At 40.5% G+C, this 25,137-nt stretch overlaps 1 protein-coding gene across 2 annotated transcripts; it reads left to right on the forward strand.

The window, feature by feature from the left end:
• Positions 1–751: 751 nt before the first annotated feature.
• On the forward strand, positions 752–24,190 carry LOC149319901 (lysosomal proton-coupled steroid conjugate and bile acid symporter SLC46A3-like). Of its 2 annotated transcripts, none has more exons than XM_089512565.1 (6): positions 752–884; positions 7,242–7,449; positions 13,776–14,640; positions 17,086–17,169; positions 19,198–19,354; positions 20,182–24,190. In XM_089512565.1, the coding sequence occupies exons 2-6, from the start codon at positions 7,258–7,260 to the stop codon at positions 20,267–20,269; spliced, it is 1,386 nt and encodes a 461-aa protein (XP_089368691.1). In that variant the 5' UTR covers positions 752–884; positions 7,242–7,257; the 3' UTR covers positions 20,270–24,190. The 2 variants fall into 2 exon arrangements, with proteins under 2 accessions (XP_089368691.1, XP_089368690.1); XM_089512564.1 differs by having other exon boundaries at positions 752–845.
• The last annotated feature ends 947 nt before the right edge of the window (positions 24,191–25,137 follow it).

The raw sequence follows: 25,137 nt of genomic DNA on the forward strand, positions 1-25,137 counted from the left end.
CAAGTCACACTCTCTCAGCCTCAAAAGATGGCCATGGCAAGCTCCCTCTGAAGAAACTGGCCAAGAAAACCCTGTAATAGGTTCTCCTTGGGGTTGCCATAAGTTGGAAGTGACTTGAAGGCACACAACAACAAATGATTGTTTTCATTATTGTTTTAATGATTTGTTCTAATAATAATGATTGTTTTGATAATAATGATTGTTTTAATGATTTAGTTATTTTTGTTATTATGTGGAAATTATTGTTGCTTGTGTAAGGAAGGAGGGGATAATGGAATTTATTTTATATTGTATGAATTGTATGCATTTAATATTGTATAAATTTTTATTATTGTTGTAAGCCGCCTCGATCCTAATGGAGAGGTGGGATAGAAATAAATCATCAACCCTTAACTGTGCCCTTTAAGAGAATTTTGGACTTCAGCTCCCAGAAGCCTCAGCCATGTTGGCCTATAGTCTGGGATTCTGGGAGTTGAAGTCCAAAACCCTTAAAGGGCACAGTTTGAGGGGACCATTGCTGAAGAGGGCCACAGACACAGCAGCGCATGCGCACAGAGAACTAGGTTTCACGACAAGGAACAACAACAATAAAAATGCCGGGCCACGGAGAGGCGGGGCTTGTGCCCGTTGAGTGACACCTCAGCGGAGCAATCGCCACTCTCCTTCTCCAACCGGGCGCCCAATGGGAATGCTTGAGAAGGAGCCAGGTAGAAATTGAGCCAAGAGCTTAGAGTAGAAGGCAGAGTAGCTCTCCTCCTTCCTCTGCAGGGACTCTCTCTTTCTCTTTAGCCAGGAAATAGAGGAAATGAAGGTTTAAGACCTGAGACAGCGCTTTGTTCTGGGAGGTAAGTGGAAGAGGGACCCCTAAGAAGGCAGCACTTAAAGTAAGAGCCTGCATTTACTGTATAAATTAAAACTGGGAATCAGTATAAGAGTGAAATAAAGTGCATTTACTATTAGCAGACTAAGGGAAGTGTCAGCTATTATGAGATGACAACTAATAGAACTGGAGATGCATGTTTTATTTTATTTTTTGTAGATGTTTTCTATTGTATATTTGTACAAAGACATGTATAGATTTGCCGATTATACTTGATAACAGTAAAAAGGTATTAAAAGAAACACTTATGGTGAGCCTGCCATGGGGTCTCCTTGGCAGGCTTCTTCAGAGGGGTTTTTGCCATTGCCATCCTCTGAGGCTGAGAGAGTGTGACTTGCCCCAGGGTCACTCAGTGGGGTTTGCATGGCCGAGATGGGATTCGAACCCAGGTCCCCTGAGTCCTAGTCCAACACTCAGCACCACACACTGGCTCTCAAAATGCAGCATGCATATGCATATATGTGCTATACAGAGAGAGAGAGAGAGATACTATTGCAATATTGCATGTTCTTGTTCTTGTTGTGTGCCTTCAAGTCGATAGAGACTTACGGTGAACCTATCACGGGGTTTTGTTGGTAATTTTCTTCACAGGGGGTCTTGGGACCACCTTTCTCTGAGGCTGAGAGAGTATGACTTGCCAAATCTCCAGAGTTCAAGTCCAGTTTTCAAACCACTGCACCATCTTTTTGTAGTTGTTGTTATTGTTGTGTGCCTCCAAGTTGTTGTTTTTTTAAACTTATGGCAACCCTATCATGGTGTTTTCTTGGCAAGTTTCCTCGGGGGGGGGGGTTACCATTGCCACCCTCTGAAGCTGAGAGAGTGTGATTTGTCCAAGGTCACCCAGGGGGTTTTCACAGCCAAGCCAGGATTCAAACCCTGGTCTCCAGAGGCATAGTCTAGTATTCAAACCACTGCACCACTCTGTCTCTGCAATTGCATAGGGCAACACATACATGTATCAGTCTGCAAAGGGATATTTTTGCACCTTTGATACTTAACTGAAAGAGAGAAGTTAATAGCATGAGCTTTCAGAGACTTGAGCCTACTTCCTCAGATGCATGCTTTGGCCACATCATGAGAAAGCATGACTCATTAGAAAAGACCATAAAATGATTCTGGGAAAGGTAGAGGGAACTAGAAAGAGGGGAAGACGCAAACCTTGTTTATTCCCATTTTATATAAGGGACACCATTACTGTGCCACTGGATTTAATGCGACTTGAGCATCCACAGATTTTGGTATCTGAGGAGGTGGGGGATGCTGGAACCAAACCTTAGCAGATACCAAGGGCCCACTGTATTACATATTGCAATAGAGCGAGAGAGAGCAAAAAGAGTTGTGACACTTGTTTCACTCTTTGTATTTGGCATAAGGTTTCATGACCTGTAGCAGAAGTCCAGGAAAATTTGTGCCAGGTCAAAACATGGTTTTCATATGTTCTTCAAGTGGAGGGATGATGTGGGACGCAGGTCCAAAACACACTACAGAAATAATCCAGTTTAAGACTGCTTTAACTGCCCTGGCTCAATGTTAGGGAATTCTGAGAACTGTGAGACATTTAGCCTTCTCTGTCAGAGAGCTCTGGTTCCACAATAAACTACAATTCTCTAACACTGATGCAAGGCAGTTAAAACAGTCTCAAACTGGATTGTTTCTGCAGTGTGTTTTGGACCACAGTTTCCTTCTCCACAATCTCTCCCTTGCTTTTGCTTGCAGCAGACTAGGTCGACAGTCCAATACATACACAAACTTGTTGCACTATCTATCTATAGTTGGCTTTGTTGACTTTAGTTTCAGATCACCCACTGTGGACTTAAATAAGGGCAATTTAGGAAAGACACAATCCAAGACATCTGGTCAATAGTTCTCTAGTCAACAGTCACTGGAGCTGCAATTGGACATTTCCAAGGTTGCTCCAGGTAAACAGGTGCTGCTGAATGTTTTGTGACCTGGGCTAAAAAGAGACATTTATGAGCCCTAAAACAGGTGGTTGTGTAACGGTTGTTTCTAAGAAGCAGTTAATATTTATAGCTCTTCTTCCCATTTTCCTGGGCAAAGTTGCCTTCAGAAAGACGAGCAAGCTTTTTTTAAAACAACAGTCTCTGGCTTGGTGCTGGTTTGTCTGTTTGCTGAGGAGGAAGTCTGGGCCTTAACACTGAAAGAAGTTGGCCTTTAGTATTTCTGTGCATTTGCCAACGTTCCTGTTTGAGAAAGTACTTTTTGAAAATGTTAGAGCTTAGGGGAAGGCAATGGCAAACCTCCTCTGAACAAATTTGGCCAAGAAAACTCCATGAGGGGTTCACCTTAGGGTCGCCATAAATCGGAAATGACTTGAAGCCACACAACAACAACAAGAAGAGCTTAAGAAACTTTTCCATTGGACTACAGCTCCCATAATCCTCTGGGGAGTGTGGGATTTGTAGTCCAAAGTGTATGCTTTTCAAACTCTGGTAGATGCAACATCTGCTTAGATATTTGTGCAACACACTTTAACACATGTTGAGAAGGAAGTAGATTTTGCGCTGGCGTGGAGGGGAGCCTTTGGTCAAAAATCACATTCTGCCCCCTTGGAAATGCCTTGGCATCATGTCTTCTGACCCATAGTTTCAATTTTGTGAGTGTCTCTTTCAATAAATAAAGCCTCTCCTCTATCATTTTCAGAATTTGTGTGCTTCAAATGGAGCTAGCAGTTGGAGGGTTAACCTCCCAAGTGAACAAGGTCCCCCAGTTGATATAGAGCAACTGAGGCGTTTCACCCTGAAATAAGCCTTGGAGACATAGCAAATGACAAATCCCTGCCATTAAGAGACTGATTCCTTTGAAATGGCCAGCACTATGTCATCCCAGAAGATTCAGGTTTTTTCTTATGTTCTTACCTATCACTAATGCATATCAATAAGGATCCCATAATACTTGTGATACTCAGGAATTAGATCTTCTAATTTAGCGATAACAGGAAAGGAATTAGAATGTGGACAATACATACCCATCATAGTTTTTTTGCTGCTATGTCACTTGACAAGGAGAGTCAAACAAATATGTATGTTGTCTGAACAGCTGCTAGTCATAATGGGTAGCCTCTGTGTTCAGAGAGAAAATTGCTATTGGATGCCAGCTATTGGGAAATAACAGCAAGAGAGATCAAGTACCTTCTCTCCATTGTGCTGAATATGAATCAGTAGGACTGGTTATAGGACTTCCACTCCTATCATCCTTCGTTATTGGTTATGCTGGCTAGACCTGACAAGGACTGTAATGCAGTGATGTCTGGATGGCCGCTTCTTCCCGATCTCTCTAGTTTTGGGTTTTTGGGGTTTTTTAGCAAACTTAAACTCCTGTTGTTGTTTTTACATTTATATATTAGTTGTTTGGGCTTTTTTGTTTATTTGTTTGATTTGTAATTTCTTCCAAAATTAATAAATAAATAAAACACATAGAATCATCGAGTTGGAAGAGACCCCAAGGGCCATCCAGTCCAACCCCTTGCCATGCAGGAAATCACAATCAAAGCATCCCTGACAGATGGACATCCAGCCTCTAATTAAAGACCTACAAGGAAGGAGACCCCACCACACTCCAAGGGAGTGTGTTCCACTGTTGATCAGCTTTAACATGTTTTTTTTTTAAAAAAAAAAACTTTAAAAACACAATAAAAAGATATACCCAGTATCCAACTGTTCAGAGCTCCTGCAACCACTGACCAGGCTCAGGACTTACCTGAGTAAACTTTAGCTGCCTGGAAGGACAACAGAAAAGGGAACCTAGCCTCCTTTGACAGGGAATTCCAGAATTTGTGAACAACCACCAAGAAAGCCCTTTATTTGTATCACAACTAGATGTTCCTTTGAAATTGGAATGACAGAAAAAGCTTCTTTTAGAGATCCGAAAACACAGAATGATTCATATTGGAGAATGCAGTCTTTCAAATAGGCTGGTAAACCTTCTGTTAACCCCACAGAGATTATTATTAAAATAATATCCACCTTCATTATGTTGTTAGCATATAATCATTTGGATTTCATTATGTTGAAAGTATACCTGCTGTTATTGCTCCATCTATTACAGAAACCTGTATGACAACAACCTATCTGCAAGCACTTGTTTTTCTTAATTATTAGCATATGTACTAAAATATGTGATACACATTGTGGTAGAGAGCCAGCATGGCCTAGTGATTTGAATGTTGGACCAAGTCTCTGGAGACCAGGATTCAAATCCCAGCTGGGCCATGTAAACCCAGTAGGTCACTTTGGGCAAGCCACACTCCCGGAGCCTCAGAGGATGGCAGTGGCAAACTCTCTCTGAAGAAACTTGCCAAAAAACTCTAGGATAGGTTTGCCTTAGGGTCGCCATAAATCAGAAACAACATGAAGGCACACAACAACAACAGCAAACACATACCCATACATCAATAAATGTATACTCTGCCTTGCATAAAGCCCTTCTGTGTGGATTTTATCATTTGGAAACCACCTTAACTTAAATGCAGTTAAAACTAGGCAAAACTAAGCTAACGAAACCAGTAGTTAAATGTAATCTGTGTCGACATTCAATAGCGTGCTGCATGAGGCAAAATAGATTTTAAAGCCAGCAATGCGACAGTGGTATGTATTTGCCTGATGCAAGGAAAGTGTGCATCTTGCACAGACAGAGCCAGCACAAGACATTTTTCTGCCTAAAGAGAAGGACAAGACAGTGCCTGCCCCCATTCCACGTACAGAAGCAGCTGAATGTTACTCAGACTGGGGCAGGCTGGCATCTTCCACTGTATCTTGAAGGCAGCAAAGTTAACTTGGGCTTGCAGGCTGAAGCATATGACTGACACAGTAGGGTGACCAGAGGGCCTCCTTTTCCAGGACATGTCCTACATTTCAACTTTCTGTACAGGAGGAATTCCAAAATGTTCTATATTTTGAGCATTACTAAGAAGCTCATTGAGTAACACAACCTTTGCTGTTCCCCTCTGAGCAATTTGTTTACTTGGCAGCCTGTCTTTGCTGCAAAAAGGGAGAGAGGATGGATCCTTCTAGAGTTCTTTTTTCCTAGGAGCAGCAGAAGAGAAGACTTGTCCTCAGAGCTCAGGGCATATTTGTTTTTTGGAGAGGAAAAGGACAGCAAACATATTAGGCAATGGGCTGCTTGAGGACACAGTGCAAATGTTTAAAGGGCTTTTCCCTTAATTTCAGCATAATGGAAAAATGAAAAGAATGATTTAAATGTCTATTCAGATAAGGGCTTGTTTTTAGTAAAGAACAACTTTAAGCATTTGTCTTGCTCAGAGTTCTATAAATATATTGCAAACCAACAAGGCATTTTAATGAAGAAAATATGGTTGAGAACATAGTGAAATGCAGTATATGTAATACAGTTGTAAATAAATCAATTAATATTTATATTAGTGTTTTTAGCTTTTATTTTGTAATGTCCTACGTTTTGCCATGCTTTGTCCTCCCTTGCAGTTATGACATCTTGTCACCCTGGACACAGACATAACTCTGTTCTCCCACATGTCACTGCCATTCTTGGGGCCTTGAGTAGGGTCAGCCCTGGACACAAAATAGGTGTGATATGGTCAGAATGCTTGCTCATCATAAGCATCCAGCTGACTGTATCTGCAGCAGCAGTTGTCTGGAGACAAAGAACAACTGCTACCTTTTTACAGGAGTGGGAATTGTGCAGCCTTCCGGATGTTGTTGGACTGCATCTCCCAGCATCCCTAGCCAGTGTCACAGCTGGCAAACCAACCCAAATTGATAAAAGCACTTGTAGCCATCTGTGCTTCTGTAGATAACAGTGAGTCTAGGTCCTAGATTTCTAAACTGTTAGGGCTCTTTCACACTACACAGTTACACCAGACTATGTACCTGGTCTTTTCAGCAGGAGTGTGATTTTTGTCCCAAAATGATTATGAACCTTCCACACACATCAACATGCAACCACTTTTTCTGAATTAAGCTATAGATGGCTTTTCTACATTCTTATTTGATGTGGAAGTTGTCTTCCACATGTGGAATGCCCATGCAAGACAGCCTGATGAGTGTTGAGTTTGTAAATTTTTAGCTTATTTCATTTAGCAGCCCTGGTGGGTCTCCAGTGGATCCTCAGTCTAGGGATAGATTTGGCTAGGGATAGAAAGCCAGATGGTTCACCAGGTCTTCTGATCTTCACTAGCAATGGAATATCTGGAGGACATAATGCAATACGGTGGTGAGTTCAGGAGCTGGGAGTGGGGACAGGGGAGTCATAGCTGAGTTCCCACACATGTAACTCTTATGTCATGCTGAGGAATCTAGTATATTGGCTATAATGTGAGCCTTTAGTGATACACTGGAACTAACACATTCTTTTGTCTTTGAATCAGAATTAAAATTTTAGACATGAAGAAAATATTGGTAGTGGAACCTGTTATTTTCATCTACACGCTTGCATATTCTCTGAGCTCACCCTTGGCACAACAGTATTTGTACAGGAGGCTCTGGGAAGAGAGCACCAACTCTACTTTCACAGATGGTGACAACATTTCCCATTGTGAAGTGAACCAAAGTGATCCAATTTACTTGAAGCAAAAGGTAAAGTCGAATTGTGCATCAGATGCAATCCAGACAAAGTGCCTCAGATGTAAACTGTCCTATTTAATTATGTGACATTTATGTCTGGGTATGTGGGGATTCTACATACCTGTTTATTAGAACCAATGAAACTCACTCCTGGTTAGTATTAGTCTCCTACATTAGACTGGAGACAATGCAGGTTGGCATCTACATAATCTCTGGACTATCTACAGTTGGCATGATTTGGTACTGTCAGGTTTTTAAAAATCACAGCAACAACCCCCCCACCCCCGCCCCAGCCAAATTATTCTGCCTCAAACAGGGATGGGCACCCTGTAAATAGCATGTAGCCCCCCCCCCCCCCAGGCCAGTTGTGTGGCCCTCAGGACCCACCAGGAGTAAAAAAAATTAGGGAGCATGGGATGGGTGTGTGCATCTACAGTGCCATATAAATAAAGAATAATAATAATAATGTTTTAAGACCCATCAGACCCTGTTAGGCCTAGGAAGTGCTTTTTCAAAAACCAGGAGCAAGCCAGACGTTAACTCTGATCACTTCTTGGTTTGGAAAAAAAGGCACTTGCTGGACCAAAAATGGTCTTGGAGGCTTTAAAACATGGTGAAAATGCCTCCTAGCCTTAGGGAGACATTTGTGGGAATTTTGGGGGGTTCTTTTTTGTGGTGGGTTCAGAAACCTCCAAGGTCTCATAGAGGGATAAAATGGCTCCCTAGCCACTCACAGTTGCCTACTCCTGGCCTAAACGAAGAAAGCTTGGAAAGAAGAGAATCCTGGAGTGGAGTTTTGTATGAAAGGATAATAACTGCCACTTGTTTCTGGTTCTAAAAAGCAATACCATGTCACATTAAATCCCTAGCTTCAAAATGCTTTAATTTTAAGTGTAAGGGATTGGGGTAGTAGGGTTTGTTATATGGGAATCAGTGCAGTGTAGTAGTTTGAGTGTTGGAGTCAGGCTCTAAGAGCTCAGGGTTCAAATCTCTGCTCAGAAATGGAAGCCCTCTGAGTGACCTTGTCTTCCTTCCCTCAGCCCTTGGATGAAATTGGTGGCAAACCTCTTCTGAATAAATATTGCCAAGAATACCCTATGATAGGAGCCCTATAATTCAGAGTTGACCTGCCTGTGATTCTGGCTAGTGAATAAGAGAGTCATAGAATCATAGAATAATAGAGTTGGAAGAGACCGCAAGGGCCATCCAGTCCAACCCCCTGCCATGCAGGAAATCCAAATCAAAGCATCCCCAACAGATGGCCATCCAGCCTCTGTTTAAAGACGTCCAAAGAGGGAGATTCCACTACACTCCGAGGGAGTTTGTTCCACTGTCGGACAGCCCTTACTGTCAGGAAGTTCTTCCTAATGTTGAGGTGGAATCTCTTTTGCTGTAGCTTGCATTCATTGTTCCAGGTCCTAGTCTCTGGAGCAGCAGAAAACAAGCTTGCTCCCTCCTCAATATGACATCCCTTCAAATATTTAAACAAGGCTATCATATCATCTCTTGACCTTCTCTTCTCCAGGCTAAACATCCTCAGCCCCCTAAGTCGTTCCTTGTAGGGTGTGGCTTCCAGACCCTTCACCATTTTAGTCGCTCTCCTTTGGACATACTCCAGTTTCTCCACATCCTTTTTAAATTGTGGTGCCCAGAACTGGACACAATATTCCAGGTGGGGCCTGACCAGAGCAGAATATAGTGGCACTATTACTTCCCTTGTACCCACTACACTTTTATTGATGCAGCCTAACATTGCATTGGCCTTTTTAGCTGCTGCGTCGCACTGTTGACTAATGTTCAGGTTGTGGTCTACTTGGACTCTCAGATCCCTTTCACAATCTTAGGGTTCTGGTTTTAAAAACGTGATGAAAACACAAAGTAGATCCTACAAGCTTCAGACCTACCTGTTGCTGTCCCAGCTAACTTTGTGTACACTAAGGGTGGGCAGTTGCCAGGAGCTGGGGGACCCTACTCTACCCACTGCAGAATCTTGAACAACTGTGCCTTTGGCAGAATTTTTTATTTTAAAGAATCCTGTTTTTCTACTAAAAGTCCATCTATGCAGTTAAAGTGCTACTTCCATCATCATAATGTTAATACTGGAGTCTGAAAGGATTCTGCTGAAGTATTCAAAGGTGAAGATCCGATCAACCAGTGTAGCCAAAATATCTGTGACTTCTAAATCAGTGAGGAACATGTGGCATTCAGGATATTTTTTATTGCAACTCCTGTCATCCTTCGAATTGGCTATGTTGGCTAGATATGATGAGACATTTAGACCAACAATATCTAAAGGGCCACACATCCATCATCCCTGAACTGAATGAAAAATCTAATGTGGAGTTCTACTATTTATTTATTTATTTACTTGCATATTTATTTATTTCCAAGTTTGATATCCCACCTTTCTCCCGCAATGGGAATAGGACATTTAATATTATGGGCCTAAACCCAGTTGCACATTTCCTATTGTAGTGCAGGCACACTTTTTTTGTCTCCAACTTCCTTATTCTCCTGCCAGTTCCTGTGACTTTTTTCTTTCTCTTAGTGTGTAGGAAAGTTGCAGAAACTCCATTATGTTGGTAAGCTTAATGCCTTGCCCGTGCCTGCTGCTGGTCACAGGAAAGGTGCCATCTGAAATTCAACGATTCCTGATTAGATATGTTGTAGGATAAGGATTAGCAAGCAGGAGACAAGCATTAGATGATCTATGGTATTCAGCCAGTGATAATAGTTAGGTAATTTTGGACTTTGGACTTGCTGCATTTATGGCCCCAGAGGATGGGCTTGTTTAGATCAAGGTGAAGAACCTTTAGCCCTCCAGTCTTGAACTTCAGTTTTAAGAAACCCCAGCCAGCGTGGCCAATAGTAAGTGATGATGAGTATTGCAGTCCAAAACATCTGGAGGTCCAAGAGTTTCCTATCTCTTCTTTAAATAGGGCCTCCCCCCATTTACTTTGAAATGTGATGAGCCCATCTTGCTATAATAACAGACCTTCTTGCCCATTCAACTGAGCAGGGCCTCCAAGTCCTGCTTTGATGACATCAGTGCATGCTGTCTCCCCCAAAAGATACATGTAGTGTATGTATGTGTCTTCAGGCATACATATTGTAAAATCCAGGTGGGCCCTGGGTTTTCCAGATTTGCAGTGAACCTCAGCTCATCTACACTGTTACTATGGACATTGAGGCAGATCACAGCAAATTCAGCTTAAGTGGCAACACATTTCCCCCTCATTGTAAAATGGGACACCACAATCTAGTTTCTCTGAATCATTCTCAGCCACATGCCCATAGTTGTTCTGCCTCCCGCAACCCAATCTGTCAGGCGTGCAAACACACACATTTCCTCCCGGATCCAGGAGACTCCTTTGCCTTATTATGATTAATTATTATATAATAATTGGCAGAAATGTTTTTGCCAACAGTCTCAAGAATTTGATCAGGAGGGCTTTAAACTGAGTTATGTGGCATAGGGAGACAGTATTCTGGAAGGCAAAAGGGCTGGAGAAAATAGCCAAACTGACATAGAGGGGAAAAGGCAAATAGTGCAAGGACCCAACAGTGGAAGGCAAAAAAACTTGCAGAGGCAGCAGGTAAAGGGGACACATGGTCTTTGATGTCTCTACACTAATGTACAGAGCATGGGAAATAAGCAAGATAACCTTCAACTCCTAGTACAACAAAGCAAATATGATATAATAGACATCACTGAGGCCTGGTGATATGAGTCCCATAATTGGAATGTAGAAATAGAGGGGTATAACCTTTTTAAGAGAAATAGGCCAAACAAGAAAGGAGGAGGAATAGCACTATATGTCAGAGATATTTACACCAGTGAAGAGATCCTGGACATCAATACTGGCAGCCAGGTGGAGAGCATCTGGATGAAAATTAAGGGGTGGGAAACAACAAGGATATTATGGTGGGAGTCTACCACATGCCATAATCACAAAAAGTTAACATGCGTTTCAAAGAAACAAGTCATGCCAGACAAATCTAATCTCTTTTTTTGATAAAAGTACCAACTTGGTAGATGAAAGGAATGCCGTGGATATAGTATATCTTGATTTTAGTAAGGCTTGATTTTAGTAAGGTTTCCTGTGACATTGTTGCAAACAAGCTGGTAAAAGGTGCGCTAAACAAGGTAACTGTTACATGGATTTGTAATTGGTTGACCATCCGAACCCAAAGGGTGCTCAACAATGCCTCCTTTTCATCCTGGAGAGAAGTGACCAGTGGGGTCCCACAGGGCTCTGTCTTGGGCCCAGTGCTATTCAACATCTTTATCAATGATTTGATTGACAGAATTAGGGCATACATATCAAATTTGCAGATGACACAAAATTAGGAGGAGTAGCTAACACCCCAGAGGACAGGATCAAAATTCAAAATGACCTGAATAAACTGGAAAGCACGGCCAAAGCTAACAAAATGATATTCAACACAGAAAAATGTAAGATACTGCAGTTAGGGCAGAAAAACGAAATGCATAGATATGGGATGGGGGATACTTCGCTTAAGGAGACTACATTTGAAGGGATCCAGGAGTCTACATAGACCATAAGTTGCTTTGATTGAGAGTTCCTGCATGACAGTAGGTTGGACTGGATGGTCCTTGTAGTCTCTTCCCACTCTATGATTCTACGATATTATTATTATTATTATTATTATTATTATTATTATTTTAAAGACGGGAGGACTGGCCTTCGGGCATTGCTAAAGCTAAGCCAAGCACAAATTGTTGTTGTGTGTCTTGAAGTCATTTCAAACCCTGGTCCCCAGATTCAAGAGACTAACAGTTAAACCACTATACCATAGATACAGGTACAGCGCGCCCTCGGCTTATGCGGGGGATCCGTTCCGCACCCCTGCACCCCCGTGTAAGCCGAATTCCTTGCATGCTCAAGCCCCATTGGAATGAATGGGGTTCGTGCATGCAGTGGCACGGCGGCACACGTGCGCCATGGACGCACACCCCATTCATTCCAATGGGACACGCTGTCCCTTTCGTCTCGCGTGCTCCTGCGCGGCTTCCCACATATGGTTAAAGCCACGTATAGCGCGCCCGTGTATGATGCGGGCTCACTGTACAGTTCGCCCTTCTCTTATGCAGGGGATCCATTCTGGACCCCCCCCCCCCCCAGCGTAAGAGAAAATATGCGGATGCTCAAGCCCCATTCAAACGAATGGCGCTCGTGCCCGCGGCGGCACGTGGGGTGTGCCCCATTCATGTGAATGGGACACACTAACCCTTGCGGCCCATGCGCTCCCACACAGCTTTGAGCGTATGCTCAAAGCTGCGTATAACGTGACCACACTGTATAAATATCTATCAAGCAGATATACTTATGCCTGGTTATATGCACAAATCCAGTACCCTTTTAAAATTGTGAACAAGCTGCTAGAACGTCTTGTCTCTTGAGAATAATCATTTCCTGTCTGTCTTGCCCCAACCATCACAAGTTCCTCACCCCATCACCGATTTAAATCCACCAGTCAGACGTTCATCCAAATTTCCAGGAAAATCCAGAGAAAATTGAGATTCTTTTTTCTTGCGAATTAAAGCTTTCAGGTGACTAAAAGCCTCACACCAGCTACAAATTGGTCAAAATGTCAATTTATGGTAGCCCCGTGAATTTTATAGGATTTTCTTAGGCAAGGAATGCTCAGAAGTGGTTTTAGCAGTTCCTTCCTCTGAAATATAGTAATCTGTTATTATATCTGGTATTATATCCAGATTGTATTGTATCCCTCCTTCAACATATAGGGGAGTGCTCACAAACACAGACATAGCAGAAAAAATTTACAGAGTAAAATCAGAAAGCCTACAAGATGCACAGTCTGTGTGCATGCCTTTGTAGAGTTTTAATGCATATAAAGATAACTTCTGTGCTTACCTTACTTATCAGTAGTTTATCTTTAAACTTTAAGCTTTGCAAGGAAATGTCACAGGGTGTGCCTCTTACACACTTTTATGGAATTTTGGCCCCATGCTTTATTTTTACCTTTCTCTGTGCCTAAATGTAAATATATGCATTGATATAATGTCAACTGCCACTCATAGAGTTGGGCTCCAATCTATCACAATGTATGCCACAATAAATTTGTTAAATCTTAAATATGCCATAAGGCTCTTATTTGAGTACCAGTGAACTAACAAAATGGTCTCTGTGGAATTTGTTGAGTTATCTTTTGTATACTTCTTCTTACATGTCTAGAGGCCTATGCATAAAGGAGAATTACAAATCTTATGGGGAGAGAGGGAAGGGACCACATAGAGCTATATTCACTGATTGATTCTTCTTCCCCAGATATGTTTTTTTTTCTTCTTTCAGGAAATCCAAGAAAATGCTTCTCTTTTGGCCATGAAAATGGGGTTAAGTGGGGCTGTTCCTAGCATTTTGATGGCTTTTGTCCTAGTAGCTAATGGGGAACGCTGTGGACGCAAAATATCCTTGTTTCTGCCTTTGGTGGGGAGTCTCATTTACAACATCTTCTACAGCATTATGTCATCTTACTCTCTGCCTCTTGTTCTACTATATCCGCTGACCTTCCTGGATGGTTTGTTTGGAAGCATGGCAACCTTTCTTGGAGGTGCATTTTCCTATACAGTTGATCTCTGTAAGACTCAGAAGCAAAAGATGATCCGAATAGCTGTCGTTGACTTAATCTTTGGACTTACATCTGGACTAGGAGGATTGACCTCAGGCTACATTTTAAAAGGAATTGGTTTTACTTGGACATTTGCAGCACTTTCACTTCTTCAGGTGGTAAACATTCTCTATGTTTCATGTTGCTTGGGTGATACAATACAAGTACCAGAGTACCACCCACAGTCTCTGAAAGAAGGCCTTAAAGAAACCTTTTCCGGAGTATACATGCTCTTTAAATCTTCTCCATGCAAGAAGCGAATTTCCATCATATTGTTGCTTTGTACATTCATGACTTATTTGTTCACAATGTTTGGTGGGACTTCTCTTTATACACTCTATGAACTGAACTCTCCACTCTGCTGGAATGCAATCTACATTGGATATGGCTCAGCAGTATCCACTTTATTCTCTCTGACTGGTTTTCTAGGACTAGTTTTAATTGCTCAGTACCTGAAAGATATTTATATCGTTTATAGTGGAATACTTTCATACGTTGTTGGAACAGTCTTGGCTGTTTTTGCCACAACAACATTGTTGATGTTTTTAGGTAAGTTCAGTACCAGGCCAAGATAAATTTGAGAAAGATGGTGAAAATACTAATGATGTGAATGGTTTTAAAACTAGGTGATTACCTACTGGTATAACTAGTAATTTCTGAGTTGTCCCAGTTTTGCACCTTAGAACAATATAGAAAGCTATCTTATACTGATGGAAAGATATTCACAGTACTCAGGATTGTACATCCTGAGCACATATCCATTTTCGTTAACTCTCTCTCTCTCTCTCTCTCTCTCTCTCTCTCACACACACACACACACACACACACATATATATATATATATATTTGTGAGACAATTAACAAAAGTGGATATATATCTTTTAGTTTCATTTTTCAGTTTCCTGCCTTTAGGAGGAAGCTGAGGATTACATTATTTTATTTGTTTTATTTTCTCCCCAAACTAGATAAGTAAATATGTGCATTTTAAAAAGGTATATACTTGGAAAATGAGTGAACTGGCTTTGGTCAGTGAAGGAAATGTGCATAAAATAGCATACAAAAAGCATGTTATAAAAATTGCATACATAAAAAAATGTGTACCAGAATACACATTTCTGTTCAGGAATAAAAAGAGAAAGTTTTCAACATGATAGGAAAATGATGGGGGGAAAATGCAGGTTGGATTGGGAGAAATAGAACAAGTATAAAATTGAGAGATCTTCACATTCCTAACCTGTCTTGCTAGAACAGTATTGTCTACTCCGACCAACAGTGGTTCTCAATTATCCTCAACTGTCAGAATTCCATAGCATTGAGGCATGGCAGTAAAGCACTATCAAACTGCATTAATTCTGTAGTGTAGATGCAGCCGAAGTCATCTTTATGAAGAAGATTACATAGGAGGTAGCTTTATTTACAGGTACTGAACATCTCATAACATCTTAGGGTGAGAGGCTGTGTGACATGCTTGTCAAACATGGAGAAGAGAGAGCATTGTCGCCTATAAAATGGAAGAACAAAGTCAGATTAACCGTAGACTGATGCAGGAGGAGAGAGGGTAGGCTAAGTCCAGCAAACAGGATATGACATGAAGACATATAATGCCTATACTCTTAGAGAATCATTTAAATTAGCAACTACTGGGTGTAGATGTGGTAAGGCTGAACCTGAATCTTCTACATGCAGTTCTTGGGTTCTCCTACTTAGGTTCCCATTGTTACTGTTCTCATACCTTGTCCCCAGAACCGCCACAAGGCAAGAACTGTTGTAGATTTTTTCCAGACAGCTGCTCATTTTGCACCCTTACCTAGATTGTACCAAGGTGTGGTGCTTTTACTGCCCTACCTCACCCTGTCTATAGCATGTATGGGAGTTTTTAATGAGGCTAACAGCAAGTTCAAATTGAGAGGAAAGCTCTTGTAAAAATCTATGATTCCATGAGCATTGCCTTCAAAATATAAGTACAAGAAAATGGATGTAATTGTTGTGTTTAGGAATACCTAATTTTAATATTTCTGTGCATAAAGAATAACATTGCAGTCTGGTAGATGCATGCAGCAAATTTCAAACACACATGCAGTCATATTGCAAGTTATCTATTACCTGAAAGAAGTACAATATAAAATAATATTGTAATCCAGTGATGCACAATAATACATCATGCCACTTTCCTAACTGGGTGACACTGTTGTCATCAACTTGGTCCAATGTCACAATAAATTTGTGTCTGTTCAGACCTTGATCTCTTAGCCATGCTCCTAGGCTAGGATGGGCCTTCCAGCTCTTATTGGACTGCAAGTCCCAGCAGTTCTAGATCACACAGCCAGTGGTGAGAAGTGCTGAAAGTTGCAATCTAAAAAATCCTATCCTTGGCCAGGCAGTCACATGTTCAACAAATAGGGGATCTAGATTTCCCATCAATGCACTTACCCAGGGATGGACAAAGTGTGGTCCCAGCCATATGTAGATCAACCCTCCAAATTCTTCACACTAACCTTTTTCAGAGGCTAGCCAAAAAGGAGAGGAAAAAGTGTAATTTCTTTCCCACAAATCCTCAGGAAGCACAGTTCATCTTTTTAACAGTGGGCTTGGGTAAGCCCCACACAATTAAATATTTTTAAAATGCCTGTTTTTCCAAACCAGTAGATTTTTAGCTTTTGGTTTTTCTTTGGCATTTTTGACATTCCATGCAAGGAAAGTCCCAGGGCACAAAATTAGCCTCCAGACCTGTTGTGGTTCTGTACCCCTAACCACTGTATTACACTGCTTCTTACCTCACTTGCCTCATTTAATTACAGTTGAAGATTTGGCTGCCTGGAAATTATGACCAAGAGGATTGCTGGCAATGTGGGTGACAGGAATGATCCTGCTCTCGCCTCTTTCCTTTACTGAATACATGAGAGGAGTTGTCATTGTTTTGTTTGATTATCTTGGTTGCCTATAGCTAAAGCTGTAGTTTATCACATTCCTCTTTTCTTTTCAAATGTTTTACAGTCAGAGTGCCGTCGATGCTACTTTTTGTACCCATTCCAGTTCTTCGATCCATGTTGTCCAAAATAGTTCTTCCTCAAGAGCAAGGTGAGTTCATGTTGCCACAGAATTGTTCATGGTTGTCACATGGCAAATTACAAGATGTGATATTTGTCAGAATTGCTTGAAACCACCTAAGCTATATTTATTCTTCTTTGGGAGTTTTTAAACAGAAGTTGGATGGTCATTATTCAGTGATGCTTTAGTTGTGTGTTCCAAACCAACCAAAGTCCCTATAACTGAAAAAAACCCAAGATAGATTGTTTAGTTGTGAGTTGCTGCATGGCCCTTGTGTTTCCTTCCAATGCTGTTCTATTATGAATGGCAGATTTTTCAGGTTTATTCCATCTTCCCCATGAACTAACAATAATTCATTGCCAAATTCCTGAAATTTTTTTCATGAATACTACCAACTTAATTCATCACTTTCTGTTTGTAACGTTGCTGGTGCTCATTGTTTTACTTGGATGTCCATGTGTCATCCATGGCATTGAATGCCTTTCACCAGTGTAATCTGGTGCACAAAGTGTTGCACCCTAGGGTGATACTGTGATCAGGTTAATCTATCCATAGTTATATGTTCCCTGATAACCTTCAGACTTCATTGTTTGCCTTCAAGTCATTTCAGGTGTGCAAGGCAAACCTATCACAGGGTTTTCTTGGCAGAATTTGTTCAGAGGGAGTTTACTCTTGTCTTCCTCTGAGTCTGAGAGAGTGTGACTTGCTCAAGGTCATCCAGTAGTTTTCCATGATTGAGCAGAAATTTGAACCCTGGTCTCCCTAGTTCAATACTCAATCCGCTATACCATGCTGGCCCTAACCTTCAGACAAGAGAATTGTAATTCTTTATACATTGATGACTACTCAAAGATTCAGTTGGACTTTTGTTCACAGGGAGGAGAGAGACTGTAAACTGACTGGTATTTAAAACTTATCTTAAACTCTTAAAACTCTTTAAAACTTATCAGAATGGTAAAAGCCACAGAACACACCTAAGCTATAAGACCTCGCAGTGCTGAAACCATAAAAGTAGTTTGTAACAAGAATTACTGTATATTGCAAATACAGTGAAGTACACTTGCAATGTAACATTTAAGCTTTAATTATTGCAGAATGGGATTAAATACATCTGACCTGTTGTTTGTAATTAGCTATTTCTATTCCATGCTTACACCAACCCTATGATTTGCCCAAGCTAAGCTTCATGGCTTAATGGAGACTTGAACCTAGATCTCTTAAATCACTCTATACTGTACTGGCTCTTTCAATTACTTAATACCAGTACACCAAGCTCACTTTCTAAAAACCTTCTCCATGGGGCATGGATACCTGGGATATTTTGATTTATTATCGCTTTTACAGTAGTAGCCTGTTTGAGCATCGGACTGCAACTCTGGAGATCAGCGTTCAATTCCTTGCTCAGCCATGGAAACCCACTGGGCAAATCAGCTTTACCTCCTTTTTCACATATATGGGTTTTCTTAGCCCCACCTGTGCCTGGTCGCCTCCCACATGCATCACACAGCTGCCATTTACAAGCAGCCTCCTCATCTAGCCTCATCCATCAGCCCCTTAGGGCAAGCACAAACAGTTATGGCTGCCTGAATTTTATAAATTCTTTGGCATTGTTATCCTTTGCATCATCCTTTATGTCCTTTATTACATGCCCCTAAGTTTTATCCTCGACTTATCCACAATTGATACCAAAATCTATCATTTTGACCCTAAAACTTACTCTTGATGTATACATGAGGTCACCTTATATACACAAACACAGCATGCCCTCTCCATACACGGGCATGCCATATGCAGCTTCTGGTTTACACAGAAGCCACGCTGCAACCCATTGAATGGTGCACGCTGCGCTGCCGTGAGAATGAGCCCCATTCTATATATGGTAAGTGTTGACTTACCACTAAGCAAGTGATTCAGTGCATTAATTCTAATGAGGACTAACAAGTGGACTGAGGCCATTGTTAACCTAGTATTACAGCAACACAGGCATACAACATACCTGAGTGTAAGGTTGAAGTATAAGAACTTTGTGACTACCTGCATCTTTTCTTGTTTTGACAGGATCCATATTTGCTTGCATTGCCTGCTTAGAAATCTTGACGGGGATGAGTGCAATTATTGTTTTTAATTCTCTCTACGCAAAAACTGTAGCTTGGTTTCCAGGCTTTAGTTTCCTTTTTTCAGGTGTTTTTTGTATAGTGCCACTGAGCTTTCTGAGGTAAGTACAGATCATTCTTCTGGTAAACATAATGTATGGTGCTATTTCATATTGCTTCAGATGTAATTGGGTTTCAGGTCACAGTAGCTGTAGCCAGCATAGCCTATGGTAAAGAATACTGGAAAATGTATTCCCAACATCAGGAAGACTGCCTGATTATCACCCCTGCTCCTCTATCTCCGCATATGAGTCCTGCTCCTCTATCTCCGCATATGAGTCCAAATTATTTCTTACATAAATGGCAGCTGAACTAGCATTTTATTTTATTTTATAAACAAGTTATAATTTTATAAAAAGTCTGTTTGCAGAGCTATCCCGAGACATTTTGCTATATGATTAGCACTCATGGGTTATGGTCCTCCATTACACTTGGGTATATCAGGCCAGCTTATGAAGTACAGGACAGGCTATGTGGCATTCATAGTACATTCCTCCAAGAGAAGGAAAAGCCCATGGGACTTCATGGAAACAGTAAGGGGGCTGTCATTGGTGTTGCCCAGCATCCTTTGCCTGAGCTTGCCTTTCTCTGTCTAATGGTTTCATCTGATGATACTGTCATGATTTCAAACTGCCCCAGCTGTTTCTAGTATGCTTCACCTTGTTTGCTTTTAAACTAAAGCTAGCATGGTGGCTCCCTTCTCCCCCAATATCAGTGTCTAGACTATCTATTTCAAGTTGTATAAGGCAGGTATTACTGCCCTTCTATATTAGTTATGCCCCTTCCATTGCAGTGTACAAGAATTTTATGGCTTCTGTATTTTTCAGTTGACTTAGTATATTATGGACTCTCTGTTTCCACTTTAAAATATCTTATCTCTCTCTCCCAGCTGTCTTATGTTTACTAACTGGCGTGAAGAGGACCTTGTGCAACTTGTAAATGAAGAAGACTCTCTTGAGGAGAATGCTGACAGCTGAATAGAGAATTCACATTATGGCTGTCCTCCTCTTCCTTGGAATGGCTTACCTTGTTAATTGTAGTGCCACAGCTAAAGTGGAGTGTGGTGTCTCTACAAGAATCAACTTGCCTGGGTTTGGGGCAGTCCCAGATTGCCTATATAGGATGCTTGCAAAAGAAGAGTAAAGAGTCACAAAACCTTCTATATTGTGCTTTCCTGGGTGTAGTAGGAAGTTACCAGTGCCACACAGCAGTGATGTTAAGCTTGGAATCGGATCCCAACTGTATTGTTGCAGCAGCACATAGAGTAATCATCACAGACAGTAATCATTAATGTTGGGTTGTAATATATCTGGAACATACAAATGATTGAAAAGACAGAGAAAGTAACAAATCTAAAAGAACTTTGGAAAGACAACACCCCCCCCCCCCTTCTTTGTTTCACAGAACTGATAGTGTCTCTAAGTCTGTTTGAAACTAGAATAATGGAAGCCTGTATATTAACAACTGAAAATGCAGTGGTGTGATGGATTTATCTCATTTTATAAGAAGGGAAAATACACTTTTTTGTAAAATAAGTGGTTTTTTTTTAAAAAAAAAAGTTTTTGTTGTTTGAAAGGATAGCCACTTTAGAATGAGTGTGGATTTTCACAATAATTTTAACACAATAATGTCCATGCAAGGTAACCTTATGTATCCTTATGGCTAGACACAAATTGAAATGATGATTGGGCTCATCCCTAAATCTGACCCTTCTATGAAAGTTCTTCTCCCCACCCCGCCTCCAAAGTACTGTACCGCGCTGAAGCTTGGAAAAGTTAACTTTTTTCAAACAGAATTCCCCCCCCCCCCCCCCCGTCAACCAGATTTTGAGATTTACAGTCCCAAACCATAATTTTTCCATGTTCTAATCTGGGCACATTTTGGACGATTGGCAAGATCAGTTTACAAAACTGTTGGGGAAAAATCTATTTGCAGTGACATAATTCCAAACTAAATATATTATGTGACTAAGCATTGCAGACTATTGCTGATGAAAGATTTTTCTGCTGACCTTCTTTTGTAAAAACAAATACACTCACAGTTATGAAGCTGATATTCTTTGATGCAGATTGCCATGTAAATTTTCAAATTCCCTCTCAGCCCATTTCTGTTCAAATTCCCTAAGATCAGGATGCCTAACCCAAATTACTTAACAGCATAATAGGTTGTAAAGTTCTTTTCCTTCATAGCACAGAACATGATTTACAGTTGTTGTTGTGTTCATGGACTGTACACAAAGTTTCAGACATGTATGAAAGGCATCTCTAGGATACATTCCCATGATTTCATTGTTTAGGGCAGTATTACTCAAAGTGCTTGCCCATATACTGTTGCCAGCCTGTAGCATGCTTCCAGGAAAACAAGAAACAGTTGTAGTTAATGGACGTGAATATGGTACTACTGACACCCTACAAAAAAAGTCTCAGTCTTCCACATCAGATAACTTGAAATATATGGTTTTCTATTATTAATGTACATTTTAAAACACCTACCTCCTCTTCTCCCATTTTGTTTTTATTTCATTTTTTAAAATTTTCTACTATATATCCCACTCTCTGTCCAAGCTTAGTGCAAGGGCTCTGCATGCAGGACTCTGCTATGACTACTCTGTCACCACCACCAGGACTGTCATAGCTGTGCATATACACACACACATAACCATTCCATGGTTGTTGGAGAACAGGGGATGTGATCAAAGAGGCATCTGGATATAAGATGTCGGAGGACATCTTCCACTGAGATCTGCTGGGGTCCTCTCAGAACATAGCCAGGTACTTCTCTGATTCCCTCTGGAGAGTTACAGCACTGCAGTGGTGAATTGGCAGAGTGTGGGGATGTCATTGTGGAGAGTACAAGATAATACCAGCCCCTGCAGTGACCAAAAAAAAGGCATACATAGGCATAGATAGATGGACTTAAGTTTGCATATGTCACTAACAAGCAGATAGGAACAAAAATTTCATTTGAGATGTGGTGCTGGAGAAAAGTGCGAAGGCTACTGTGGACAGTCAAAAAGACAAAACAATTGGGTCATAGAACAAATCAAGCCTGAATGTTCCCTGGAAGCCAAGATGACCAAATTGAGGCTGTCATACTTCAACCACATAATGGGAAGGCACGACTCATTAGAAAAAATGATGCTAGGGATGGAAAAGGGCAGTAGAAAGAGAGGAAGCATGCATGACAGATGGCTAGATTCAATCAGGGAGGTCACAGGCCTGAATTCACAGGGTCAGCATGAGTTGAGGTAGATTCAGAGACAGCTAACAACAACAACACCAGCCTTTCTCTGTGTATCAGACAGTTCAGAAATGCATACTCCTTGCATAGCTTGCTAAGTAAAATTAGAGTGGTGAACAGTAGTTAGACTTTCCTCTCACCAACAAAATAACCAACTCCTGCTTTATTTCTGCAGTGTGGCGGCAGCCTTAGACACAACAATGTGTTATCATTGTAATCAAAAGTTGCTTCTATGCAAGTTGCCAAGGTGAAAAAAAAATCTTAGGATCCCCCATGGGTACAAAAATTCGTGGATGCTCAAGTCCCATTTACAATGGCATAGTGAAATTGTGTCCCTTATATAGAATGGCAAAAATCAAGGCTTGTTTATTTGTTGTCTTTTGAATATAGGTTTTGAAAATATTTTGAATCCATGGAGAAAGAATCTGTGGAGACAGAGGACCGACTGTATTGGTTGAGCACAGTTGACAAACCATTTTTGATAATTGTGTGAATAAGCTGTGAACATAACATATAGGACCAAAGGCCTAACTAGCCTGGTATTTTGTTTAAAAAGTACCCAACGAGATGCCTATAGGAAGCACACAAGCAAATGCACTTTCCTGCCAATGCTTCCCAGCATATATACCTCTGATACTGCAGGGAAATATCTTTTCATCATGACTTACAACCACTAATAGTTCTATCCTCCATGAATCTGACTAGTCCCCTTTTAAAGTCATCCAAGATGACAGCTATCGCTCTATTCTGTAGCAGTGAATTCCACAGTTTTAACTAAGTGCTATGTAAAATGTATGTCCTTTTATTGATACTTGATTTCCTACCATTAAGTTTCAGTTGAAGACTCCACTTGTGGCATTATAACAGACAGAAAAAAGCTTTCCCTCATCCAGTTTTCTCCACACTGTGCATCGTTTTATACATAATATATAATACTATGCATAATTTTATAGACGATACTATGCATAATTTTCTATCATGTCTCTCTTTACTCATATCTGGAAATCCTATGTAGGCTCCTTTTGATTTTTGTGTCACCATTATCTCCAAGCTTGTCTCAGCAATCATGATGATAAAAAGACTTAAGGGAGAAAAAAGGGAGGGGGTCCTATCACTATTTTCAGAATAATTATGAGCAGCAAACCTAATCCTGTTTTGCCTGGAGGACAGGCTGGTGAAGCATCTGGCATTTGGCATCGTGTTTTATTAGCACTTGACAATCATATGCAACACTGATACAATTCATATTCAGCTGCTTCTTAAATTGCTCTCTTGGGCTTGACAGGTTGACCTGATACATCCAAATGAGGTGATGAATCTGTAGCATTTTCAGAGCTTGGAAAAGTTACTTTTTGGACTACAACTCCCTTGCCAGCCTGGTAACTTTTTCAAACTCTGCATTTAATATGTTTGGCACATTATAGTTGGTCATGTGAACAGTTGGTAGTTCTTATAACACAAAAAGTAGATTTTTTTAAAATAATAATAATAAAATAAAAATGTAACAATGAACTAGGTAAATTGTGTATTTTGTTTACAAACTAAATTACTGAGGAATATTTAATTGATATTTTAATCAAATCAGTTTATGCAGAAGGGAAGCTTTATAAAGACAAAGGGAAAATTCAGTTTGCCATTACAGTCGTGCCACGAGAAGATCACAATCAGTGATTTTGGAAGCATTCTCTGATACATGGTGTCTCTTAATGTATTTTGTATTGAACTGCCATATGATTGTTCCCTTTCATTTACATAAGAGAAAAAATGTATTTTAAATTTTACCAAAAAACAAAAAAACAAAACACCCTTATGTACTTTTTCAAAGTTAAGCTTTTACATAATCATTTAGTATGTAATACTTTTCCAATCTGGTATGGAAAACCTTCCTAATTTTTTTTTACAACTCTCTTGTTCCTGTGTGACTAAGCCAAAGCTATGCATCTAATTAGTTTACAGTTAATGTGCTGCAAAGGGAAACTTTTGTACTCAGACTGCACTTTTAATTGTCTAGGCACTTTTCAAATATGCAAGTTATTAGAATTTTCAGTGCTGCTGTGAGTTAGGTACTCATAGCTTACTGACTTTCCACATCTACGTAAGTGGTCTTAAATATCTGACTTGTCCCAAAGCCATAGATCAAATTAATCTTGGGTACTGAGATTATAAAAAGGTTTCTGTCAGTTTAGGCTGTATAATGTTATCATGTATAGCATAGGTCAGGGGATACCATTAGATAGTGTTCACACGCAACCCCTGATGGGATTTTCATATCCATAGCTGATTTTTACAAAATTATTTTCTCTCACACTGGTTATATTTCTTTGCATTCTCAACAAGTCTTGAGATATATTCATGCAGCTGTTTTTATGAGATCGCCTTGATTAATTTCCATGTTGCCTCCCAGTATCCCTAGTTCATGTACCTTCTGTACAATAAAATAGATGTTCACAGGAGATGAGGAACATTTTGATTAATGAAGCTAACTTCACTAAGGAGGGTGGCTCTTTTGACTTCTTGCAGTTTTTTCTGCTTGGTGTGTCTTTTCCCTGCTGCTATTCTCTCCAAGATGAAAAAGATACAGGGACTCATCTGTGCAGGTGGTTTA

Source organism: Sceloporus occidentalis, unplaced genomic scaffold, assembly GCF_023333645.1.
Source record: "Sceloporus occidentalis isolate IW3139 unplaced genomic scaffold, rSceOcc1.0.p SCAF_2, whole genome shotgun sequence".
Lineage (NCBI taxonomy): Eukaryota > Metazoa > Chordata > Lepidosauria > Squamata > Phrynosomatidae > Sceloporus > Sceloporus occidentalis.